The sequence below is a fragment of the Osmerus eperlanus genome, chromosome 2 (assembly GCF_963692335.1).
Source record: "Osmerus eperlanus chromosome 2, fOsmEpe2.1, whole genome shotgun sequence".
NCBI lineage: Eukaryota > Metazoa > Chordata > Actinopteri > Osmeriformes > Osmeridae > Osmerus > Osmerus eperlanus.
Window position 1 is genome coordinate 740,570 of NC_085019.1, and position 11,586 is coordinate 752,155.

The 11,586-nt window shown below is 50.4% G+C and overlaps 1 protein-coding gene across 1 annotated transcript in view; it reads left to right on the forward strand.

The window, feature by feature from the left end:
* rnf216 (ring finger protein 216) overlaps nt 1–7,743 on the forward strand; it is a 13,483-nt gene extending 5,740 nt beyond the window's left edge. Inside the window, exons 13-17 of the mRNA XM_062478344.1 lie at nt 3,403–3,519; nt 5,335–5,557; nt 6,845–6,914; nt 7,079–7,409; nt 7,502–7,743. Of these exons, the coding sequence (XP_062334328.1) occupies nt 3,403–3,519; nt 5,335–5,557; nt 6,845–6,914; nt 7,079–7,380 (712 nt within the window). The 3' untranslated portion in view covers nt 7,381–7,409; nt 7,502–7,743. The remainder of the gene's footprint in view (nt 1–3,402; nt 3,520–5,334; nt 5,558–6,844; nt 6,915–7,078; nt 7,410–7,501) is intronic.
* The last annotated feature ends 3,843 nt before the right edge of the window (nt 7,744–11,586 follow it).

Sequence of the window (11,586 nt, forward strand, 5' to 3'; positions counted from 1 at the left end):
GTAGAACTCCTCCTCTCTGTGGAGTCATGCATCTGCCTTCCCTGAGACTCCACCCTCAACCTGACCTGAGAGAGAGAGGGGAGAGAGAGGGGGAGAGAGAGGGGGAGAGAGAGGGGGAGAGAGAGGGAGAGAGAGGGAGAGAGAGAGGGGGAGAGAGAGAGGGAGAGAGAGAGGGAGAGAGAGGGGAGAGAGAGGGGGAGAGAGGGAGGGGAGAGAGGGGGAGAGAGGGGGGGGAGAGAGAGGGGGGAGAGGGTGCTGGCCCTCAGAGTGGAAGTGTAGACTGCTGCTAGCTGTAGGATCACCCATCAGAAGAGGAGAGGGTTACAGTATATGATGAGGTCAGTCTGATGCTCCTGTAGTCGACCCAGACCCCAGTACCCTGGAGGGGTCTCTTCCCCTGCTACAGTAGACCCTGCAGACCTTTGGAGGGGCGGGGTACGGTTATGTAACTGACACGCTTTCTCCTGCTTCCTCTGATTGCTGGACACACTTGTCTTCTGTTTCAAATGTGGTTCAGATCCTGTTTGACCCAGATCTCCTCCCATGGCCGTGTCTGACGAACAGACACATGCATTTACATTTACATTTAGTCCATTTAGCAGACGCTCTTATCCAGAGAGACTTAGAGTAAGTACAGGGACATTCCCCCGAGGCAAGTAGGGTGAAGTGCCTTGCCCAAGGACACAACTGTCCATTTGGCACAGCCGGGAATCGAACCAGCGACCTTCGGATTACTAGCCCGATTCCTAACCGCTCAGCCACCTGACTCCCCACACATGCATGAGCACACGTGCACACACACACACACGTGCACACACACACGTGCAAACACACACGTGCACACACACACTCAAGTTAATGTGTTCCATATGTGGTCATCGAGAGGTTTGGACATGCTTGTTACTGCTGCTTCAGGGTTGTGAGTCCACTGTTAGCATGGACAGGATTCAGATGTGTGTGTGAGAGTGTGTGTGAGCTGTCAATCATTATGCTGCATTCCTCTATGCATTCAGAGATCATGTTCAGACATGATGTACAGCCCTGCCCTCTCTTTCCCCCCTCTCTTAGCACCTTCTCTCTCTCTCGATCACTTTCTCTCTTTCCCCCCTCTCTTTAGCACCTTCTCTCTCTCTCGATCACTTTCTCTCTTTCCCCCCTCTCTCTTTATCACATTCTCTTTCCCAGTGCCTTGCGTTGTGACTGTGTAGATCTATATACAGAGCCAACACCCTTCAGACAGACCAACAGAGACACACTCCAGCCCCCCAATCAGACACTGTAAATGTCTTCTGCTGCCTTATAAGGGCTGGCGCAGAGAGGGGAAGAGGAGGTATGAATGGAGATGGAGGAAGAGAGAGAGAGGAGGGAGGGGAGGGGGGAAGAGAGAGAGGAGGGAGGGGAGGGGGGAAGAGAGAGAGGGGGAGGGGAGGGGGAAGAGAGAGGGAGGGGAGGGGGAAGACAGAGAGAGAGAGAGTGAGAGAGGAGGGAGGGGGGAGGGGGGAGATGAGAGAGGAGGAGGGAGGGGAGGGGGAGAGAGAGAGAGAGAGAGAGAGAGAGGGGAGGGGGAAGAGAGAGAGGATAGGGGGAAGAGAGAGAGGAGGGAGGGAGGGGGAAGTATGAATGAGAGAATCCAGAGGAAGACAGAGGGAGGGAGGAGAAGAGAGGGCTGATGTATGAATGGAGAGAGAGAGAGTGCAGGGAGGGGTTCATCTCTAGTGACAACGTGAAGCTGTGAGAGGTTGTCAAGGTGCTTGGTTTGCTTCTAGCACACTTATAATATATAGCTTTACAAGCAGGGTTATAAAGGGCTTCACAGTTGCATGTATATCACACCCATAGCTAATGTAATCATCCAAATGTACTTTGGCGCCTTGTCTTCAGAGACCAGGAAGAAGTGGGAGTCTGCTTCTCTCTCAGCCTGTGTGATCGGCAGTGTGTGGCATTTGGCTCCAGAGTTGTAACTCAGGTGTGTGTGCTGTCGTGTTGGTTTGAGGAAGTGGTTTCTGCCACAGCGTTCCCAGGTGCTGTATTTTTAGACGCTCTATAAGAGGAGATGTCCTCGTATTCTTGCCAGTCACTCTGACTGTTTTTTCTCTCTCTCTCTCTGACTGGCTCACTCACGACTCTCTTTCTCTCTCTCTCTCTCATCTCTCTCTCTCTCTCTCTCTTCTCTCTCTCTCTCTCTCTCTTCTCTCTCTCTCTCTCTCTCTCTGTCTCTCTCTCGCTCTCTCACACACACTCTCTCTCACTCTCTCTCTCACACACACTCTCTCTCTCTCTCTCTCTCTGTCTCTCTCTCGCTCTCTCACACACACTCTCTCTCACTCTCTCTCTGGACCTTAATCCACCACTAGGGGGGGTGTTTAACTGAGTTTGGCTGTGACTGTGTGTGTGTGTGTGTGTGTGTGTGTGTGTGTGTGTGTGTGTGCGCGTCTAATGTGTTTGAACCTGTCTTTCTCACCATCATGCACATGATTGCATGGCTGCATGACTGGGACATTCAGTGCTGTGAGTCCTGGAGACTAACAGTCCCTGGTCGTCAGGGCAATGGACATCAAGGCTCACCACAGCCTTGAGATGAACTTCCTGTTCAGGGGATCAGACCAGGGGTGTTGTCATGGATACATTCTCTGCAGTAGTATCTGTCATATGCCATACTCATGAATATTGATAATGTATATTTATAATACAATATTTCTATACTATATATACTATACTTTTATATAAACTGAAATATAAACAGTTTTGTTTGACAATTGTTAGTTGTGCTTGTGGGCATCCATGCATGCGTGCGTGTGTGTGTGTGTGTGTGTGTGTGTGTGTGGGTAATGAGAGCGTCTGGGTGATAACCTTCAACGGAGGTGCAAGACATCGGGCCCCGGCGCCACGAGACGAAGGGGATGGAAATGCTGTTACTAGGCAACCACGTAGTGTGTGCCGAATGAATCCCACTCTTGCTGCAGTCAGACGCACTGAAGCTCACACACACACACACAGCCACACACACGCACAGCTACACACACGCACAGCCACACACACAGCCACACCTAGCCGTCTTCTTTGTCAAGCTGCAGCGGTAGCTTCAGCAGCATGGAGAGAGAGAGACAGAGAGAGAGACGGGGACAGAGAGACGGGGACAGAGAGACGGGGACAGAGAGACGGGGACAGAGAGACGGGGACAGAGACAGAGAGAGAGAGAGAGAGAGAGAGAGAGAGAGAGAGAGAGAGAGAGAGAGAGAGAGGATCTGAACAGAGATGAGATGTGAGACTAGAAGTGTTCAGGGAGGACAGACAGAGACAACATGTCCCCTGCAGTATACCACTACATGATGCTTTAAAAACGGTTCCAACGAATTGAAATGAACTGGACTGAAATGCCATCTCTCTCTCTTCCCCCCCCCCCCCCCCCCCCTCTCTGCAGGAGAGCTGCAGGAAGTGTCATGTGCAGTGGAAGCAGCATGTGGGGAAGTCATGTGACCAGGTCCTGGAGAGGGATGAGATCCGCATGCGGGTGCTCTTGTGAGTGTCTAACATTCAGCCATGGGAGTGTGGAACCACTGTGTTCATAATGTGATTCATTCATTCTTTTATCCAGAGCGTTGTACCCATGATGCTTATTAGGGGTGGGGGGAAAAATCGATTCATATTTGAATCGCGATTCATTCGCTTTTTTGTAATGTTATTTAATATTTTTTTCCTTTTTTTGTATAAAAAAATATAAACATTTTTAATTGATTTTTGACCCCAACAATCGATTCTAATTTTGAGGTACCGAAAGAATCTCACCCCTAATGATTATACAAGCAGTACCCTGCTTGCTCCCTAGTCTGACCCCTGACCTGGAGGAGGCGGGGCGGGTCTCTGTTTCCAGGACGCTCGGAGAGGAAGTGCAGCAGACAGCTGCTTCCTGTCTCTACAGACACTTAGGCAGAGCGTCCTGTTGTTGCTGTCCAGAAAGCCTCGCACTTCCTGTTCCACAGACAGACCACAAGTCTGTTAGAGAGATCATCCAGTGGGCCTGACTAGTCGATCCCAGATCCGTCTGACAGATATTACAGGCCTGACTAGTCCACCCCAGAGTTGGTTTACTTGTACACCTGCTAGGTAGCACAGATCTTACAGGTCTCTCCCTAGATGTCAACACAACCCAGTATGAGATGGTATATATCCTGATGCTGTCCCTTGGTCCCCAGTATGAGGTGGTGTATATATCCTGATGCTGTTCCCTGGTCCCCAGTATGAGGTGGTGTATATCCTGATGCTGTCCCCAGTATGAGGGTGTGTATATATCCTGATGCTGTTCCCTGGTCCCCATTATGAGGTGGTGTATATATCCTGATGCTGTCACCTGGTCCCCAGTATGAAGTGGTGTATATCCTGATGCTGTCCCCAGTATGAGGTGGTGTATATATCCTGATGCTGTTCCCTGGTCCCCATTATGAGGTGGTGTATATATCCTGATGCTGTCACCTGGTCCCCAGTATGAGGTGGTGTATATCCTGATGCTGTCCCCAGTATGAGGTGGTGTATATATCCTGATGCTGTTCCCTGGTCCCCAGTATGAGGTGGTGTATATCCTGATGCTGTTCCCAGTATGAGGTGGTGTATATATCCTGATGCTGTTCCCTGGTCCCCAGTATGAGGTGGTATATATCCTGATGCTGTCCCCAGTATGAGGTGGTGTATATATCCTGATGCTGTCCCCAGTATGAAGTGGTGTATATATCCTGATGCTGTAACCTGGTCCCCAGTATGAGGTGGTGTATATCCTGATGCTGTTCCCAGTATGAGGTGGTGTATATATCCTGATGCTGTTCCCTGGTCCCCAGTATGAGGTGGTATATATCCTGATGCTGTCCCCAGTATGAGGTCGTGTATATATCCTGATGCTGTCCCCTGGTCCCCAGTATGAAGTGGTGTATATCCTGATGCTGTCCCCAGTATGAGGTGGTGTATATATCCTGATGCTGTTCCCTGGTCCCCAGTATGAGGTGGTGTATATCCTGATGCTGTCCCCAGTATGAGGGTGTGTATATATCCTGATGCTGTCCCCAGTATGAGGTGGTGTATATATCCTGATGCTGTCACCTGGTCCCCAGTATGAGGTGGTGTATATCCTGATGCTGTCCCCAGTATGAGGTCGTGTATATATCCTGATGCTGTTCCCTGTATGAGGTGGTGTATATATCCTGATGCTGTTCCCTGGTCCCCATTATGAGGGTGTGTATATATCCTGATGCTGTTCCCAGTATGAGGTGGTGTATATCCTGATGCTGTCCCCAGTATGAGGGTGTGTATATATCCTGATGCTGTCCCGTGTCCCCTGGTCCCCAGTGAGGAGCGCATGACCGCGGCCCGGGTCAGGAAGTGTGTGAAGTGTGGGATGGGGCTGGTCAAGTCGGAGGGCTGTAACAGGATGGGGTGTCGCTGTGGAAGCTACATGTGCTACCTCTGCCGCGAGCCTATCTGTGGCTACAACCACTTCTGCCAACACGCCCGATCGCCTGGCGCCCCCTGCAGGCAGTGCCGCAAATGCTCCCTCTGGACGGACCCAACGGTAACACACACACCTACACACACACACACACACACACACACACACAGAAAACACACATTCTCTCACACACACCACACACTCTCACACACACTAACATACGTGCTCTGGCTGAGTGAGATCAGTTACCATGGACACGGCACTGCTGTATCATCCCATGCAGTTACCCCTCTTCCTGTTAGCACACACCTCACATCCTGTTCGCACACCTCACATCCCATGCAGTTACCCCTCTTCCTGTTAGCACACACCTCACATCCTGTTAGCACACACCTCACATCCTGTTCGCACACCTCACATCCTGTTAGCACACACTTCACATCCTGTTAGCACACACCTCACATCCTGTTAGCACACACCTCACATCCTGTTAGCACACACCTCACATCCCATGCAGTTACCCCTCTTCCTGTTAGCACACACCTCACATCCTGTTAGCACACACCTCACATCCTGTTCGCACACCTCACATCCTGTTAGCACACACTTCAAATCCTGTTAGCACACACCTCACATCCCATGCAGTTACCCCTCTTCCTGTTAGCACACACCTCACATCTTGTTAGCACACACCTCACATCCTGTTCGCACACCTCACATCCTGTTAGCACACACTTCACATCCTGTTAGCACACACCTCACATCCTGTTAGCACACACCTCACATCCCATGCAGTTACCCCTCTTCCTGTTAGCACACACCTCACATCCTGTTAGCACACACCTCACATCCTGTTAGCACACACCTCACATCCTTGCCTCAGTGACACACAGAAACAAACAGGCCTTCCAGCAGGAGGTGTCCCAGCTGGATGACTGTCTGGACCAGCTCCCACTGTGCAGGCTGCTCACACAGCCTAGACCTGGCCCAGAGTTACTGACCCTGCAGGCTGCTCACACAGCCTAGACCTGGCCCAGAGTTACTGACCCTGCAGGCTGCTCACACAGCCTAGACCTGGCCCAGAGTTACTGACCCTGCAGGCTGCTCACACAGCCTAGACCTGGCCCAGAGTTACTGACCCTGCAGGCTGCTCACACAGCCTAGACCTGGCCCAGAGTTACTGACCCTGCAGGCTGCTCACAGCCTAGACCTGGCCCAGAGTTACTGACCCTGCAGGCTGCTCACAGCCTAGACCTGGCCCAGAGTTACTGACCCTGGAAAGATGGGATAAACATGTATTTACCCAAGGCAGAAACCCTGCTAGTTCTGCAACGTTATTGGCAGTAGACAATCATACTGTGCATTATCTGACTGTGTTTTGTAAACTGATGTGTGTTTGTGTGTGTGTAGCAAGATGATGAACGCATCATTCAGGAGATCCAGAAGGAGGGAGAGACAGAACTCAACAAAAAGAGTGCAGGTCAGTATCAACACTCGCGTTAGACCCCTGCATGCTCTGCTGTGTGGACGTGTTCCTGAACCCTGCATGCTCTGCTGTGTGGACGTGTTCCTGAACCCTGCATGCTCTGCTGTGTGGACGTGTTCCTGACTCTCTTGTCTCCCCCTTCCCTCGTTCACACGCAGAGAATTCAGCAAAGAGAGTCGGCCCGCCGGCTGCCAAGCAACCACGGATCGGCCCTCCTGCCCAGATCGGCCCCGCCCCTCCTCCCCCCCCAGCAGTCCGAGCTCCCCTATTGGTGCCCCCGCAGGTGGTGCCCCCGCAGGTGGTCCTCCCTCCGGCCCCGCCCCAGGCCCGGCTGCTGATCCCCCTGTACGTTCCCCCCAACCCCCACCTGCGCCCCTTCAACTACAACCTCAACAACAACGTGGAGCTGAACCTGCCCATGCACTACGGGCCCCCGCACCAGTACTACAGACGCTTCTAGCACGCACACTCTGCCTTGAACAGAGGCAGGTCTCTGCCTTGAACAGAGGCAGGTCTCTGCCTTGAACAGAGGCAGGTCTCTGCCTTGAACAGAGGCAGGTCTCTGCCTTGAACAGAGGCAGGTCTCTGCCTTGAACAGAGGCAGTTCTCTGCCTTTACTCTGGAGAACCCTTCAGTTTTCTTTTTGTACTCTTCTGTGGGTGGGCTGAACGCTGCACGTTCTGCGAAGGCCTGACAGTTCGCAGCCAACCAGACCTCTTTACTGGAATAAAGATATTTTTGATTAATGAAGTCACAAAATTGTTCTGTATAAAAATGAGAGTGCTGTTTCTGCTTAATAAACGTTCTTGTTTCCACACTTCTACCTGCTTGTTGTTTGTGTGGTGTTCAAGTTCAAACAAGTTGTTGTTCATCTCATGTTAGTGTTGTTTCTTTGCCGTGTTGTGGAGGACGAACAGTTCTGGATGGTTACAGTTTTCACTCAGAGAAAAGCCTGACTCACGACAGAACAGCCATTCAAGAGCGATTCTGTCTTCACCAATCACATCACGGTGGTCTTCCAGTCTCTGTCAGAGCTGCCACTCCACCAATCACTGGGCAGAGAGAGTTGGTGATGTCACTGGAGATGAGAGAGGTTATTGTGACAAATCAATACTTCACACACACAAGATTACAAGTACAGACTAGTGTTGTCAACCCTCTTAGTGTTTGTAGTTTTTTTTGTCCTGGGTGTGAATCTGCAAGCTGTGTGCAGCTGTAGCAGTCATGGTGGACAAAGGCTGGATATCTAGAGAAAGAAATCAATCTTGCCACATTTCCTGTGACCTTATGGTCTTGTTTTTAGAACCTTCCAAACGCTTTCACCAAGCCAGCCTTTCACCTGTTCAATCAGATGGGATAACGTGAAAGAAAACACCTTTAACCCTTGTGTTATCTTCGGGTCATTCTGACCCATCACTCATTGTGACCCACCTTCGTATTGCGACAGATTTACCGCATACAAAGACAAAGTGAAGCATTTTCTTTTAACAGCTAGGCTGTCTCAGACCCCCCACATTGCAAAGGTTAAAAGAAAATTATTTTAATTTGTTTTTGTATTGGGTAAAATTGGGTAAACACAACGATGGTTCGTTATGAACCTTTGGGTCATGTGACCCGAAGGCAGCACGAGGGTTAAGGTTGTCAAACGAGGGAACGATGATCTGTGAAACCTGAGAGAGTTTTAGAGTAGCTACAGTCATGAGGCTGCTTCTCAGCTGAGCATAATTCATCTCTGACCCCTGACCTCTAACCCCTGAGGCCCAGGGTTCAGCTGTGGGAGAAAGCAGCCATCTCAGGGTCACACATCATCCTCAGTCAGCGGAGCTGGAAGTCTTCAAGGTTGAAATCAAATTCTGAGGTGATTTGGGGGCCCAGAGTCCTCAGCTGTCTGAAGTGTCTTTGGAAAGAGCAAAGCAGAGCGACCTGTGATCCAGACTGCAGGCCTGTACTCAGCGGGGCTCCCTGTGTGTGTGTGTCAGTGAGACTGGATGGGATTCCTCTCTGGGCCTGGTGTGTGTGTGTTTGTTTTGTGTGTTCCTATGTCTCCAGTGGTTCACATCTCACGCTCAGCTGAACTCAGTGACCTAGACAGACTTTATGCTCACACGCTCTCAGGTGTGTGTGTGTGAGTGTGTGTGTGTAAACATCTTGTCTACTGGGGCTGTTAGCACCCTATTCTCTTCCCTGACTTTGTTTGTGCCAGGTCAGACAGAGACTGTGTTTTTACAGCTGTACAACTCAACGCTGTGACCTCTGTGACTCTGGTGTGTGTGTGTGTGTGTGCCGGTTTTTGACAGTACCGCAGTTTCTGTAATTTTCCATAAATCTGTCATCTGCTCATGTCTGTGATGCAGAGATTACTGGCTGACTTCGCTAGAAATGTACTCTGTGATTTGCTCAGTGTGTGCATGGGGCGGGGGGGGGGAGGGGAGGAGAGAGGGAGGGAGGAGGAGAGAGGGAGGGGAGGAGAGAGGGAGGAGGAGAGAGGGAGGAGGAGAGAGGGAGGGAGGAGGAGAGGGAGGGAGGAGGAGAGAGGGAGGGGAGGAAAGAGGGAGGGAAGGAGATAGGGAGGGAGGAGGAGAGAGGGAGGGAGGAGGAGAGAGGGAGGGAAGGAGAGAGGGAGGGAGGGAAGGAGAGAGGGAGGGAAGGAGAGAGGGAGGGAGGGAGGAGGAGAGGAAGGGAAGGAGAGAGGAGGAGAGAGGGAGGGAGGAGGAAAAGGGAGGGAAGGAGAGAGAGGAGAGAGGGAGGGAGGAGGATGGAGGGAGGGAAGGAGGAGAGGGAGGAGGAGAGAGGGAGGGAAGGAGATAGGGAGGAGGAGGGGAGGGAAGGAGAGAGGGAGGAGAGGAGAGAGGGAGGGGAGTAGAGAGGGAGGAGAGGAGAGGGAGGGAGGGACGGAGGGAGGGAGGGATGGAGGGGAGAGAGAGGAGAGGTGGAGCAGGAGTTCAGTCAAGCTTGTCTCTCCTTGATGAGGTCCTGAATGATCAAAGCCAGACCCTGTCTCCCCCCCCCGCCCTGGTTACCCCCTCAGACCTCCTGGGATTCACAGAGATGGCAAAATTACACATATCCTTCACTCCAGTATAAGTACAGATACCCACTGTGATTACAGTGTTTAAACAGACTCTGGTCAAAGTAGAAAGGTACTACACAACAGTATAACAACAGTGTAACAACAGTGTAACAAGTGTAATCACAATGTAATGATAGTTTAATAACAACACAATAACAGCAGTGTAATAACATAATAGTGTAACAGCTGTTCTTCTTGTTGCCTCCTGCCTCCATGGTAGCTTCAGAGATTAGCTTACGTTTGTTGTGAGTGATAGCCAGGAAATGAAAATGAAAAAAAGTGCGCAATGACAAGAAATAATATTGATCATGCCACCAAATACAGATTAAAACTAAAGTAACAAGCCTGGTTTGAAAATGTAAGAAGTAGAAAGTACAGATATTTGTGTAAAAATGTTGAGGAGTGAAAGTAAAAGGTTGCAAAAAAAGTACTGATACCAGAAAAATCGACTTAAGTAGAGTAACAAAGTATTTGTACTTCCCATCTCTGCAACGGTGTAACAGTGTAACAGCAGTGTTATAACAGTGTAATAATGGCATAATAACAGTGTAATAACAGTGCAAAAAAATACTGTAAAAGTGTAATAACAGTGTAATAACCATGTAAAAAATGATAACTGTAATAACTGTACAAACATAACATAATAAGATTGTAATAACACAATCACCCTGGGATCTGCGACGGTGACCCCTTCATCCTCTGCCAGGAACCTTGGGGTTACCATGGACGACGAGCTCTTCCTCACGGCCCACATTGCTGCGGTCTCCCGGTCGTGTAGATTCACCCTCTACAACATCCGGAAGATCAGGAGATACCTGTCTGAGCACTCCACCCAGCTGCTAGTCCAAGCACTTGTCCTCTCCAAGTTGGACTATTGCAACTCGCTGCTCGCTGGTCTCCCAGCATGTGCAACCCGCCCTCTTCAGAGGATTCAGAACGCAGCGGCCCGCCTGGTCTACAATCTACCCAGACGCTCCCATGTTACCCCGCTCCTCATCTCTCTCCACTGGCTACCTATCATGGCCCGTATCAGATTCAAGACCCTGGTATTGACCTTCCGAGCAGTGAACGGGACTGCACCCGTCTACATCAAGTCTCTCCTGCAGCCCTACACCCCCACCCGTCACCTACGGTCTTCTTCAGACAACCGCCTGGTGGTCCCACCGCTCAAGACCACCCGGTCCCAACACAAGCTCTTCTCCTGTCTGGCCCCCCAGTGGTGGAATCAACTCCCCACCTCCATCAGAGACACTGACTGTCTCTCCACCTTCAAGAAAAGGCTCAAGACGCACTTGTTCCGGGAGTACAACGGTACTTAGGAATGGTTCGCTTGACCCGATGTTAGTTTCCTCAAGGATCACAATGACTCTTGCTTAGAGACTTGTTGCTCTTGTGGTTAGTGGTAACTGACTTAAATTTTTGTACTCGCTGTGATATATTGTTTTATTATTGTTGCTTGCTTTTTTTTTCACAGGTACACTTGCACTTATAGCAGCTCATGTTGTTTAATTGTAACTTGTTTAACTACATGCTCTTATGGTTCTTCCCTTTGCAACTTATTTTGGTTGTTCACAATGTGTGCTTCATGTTTTGGCT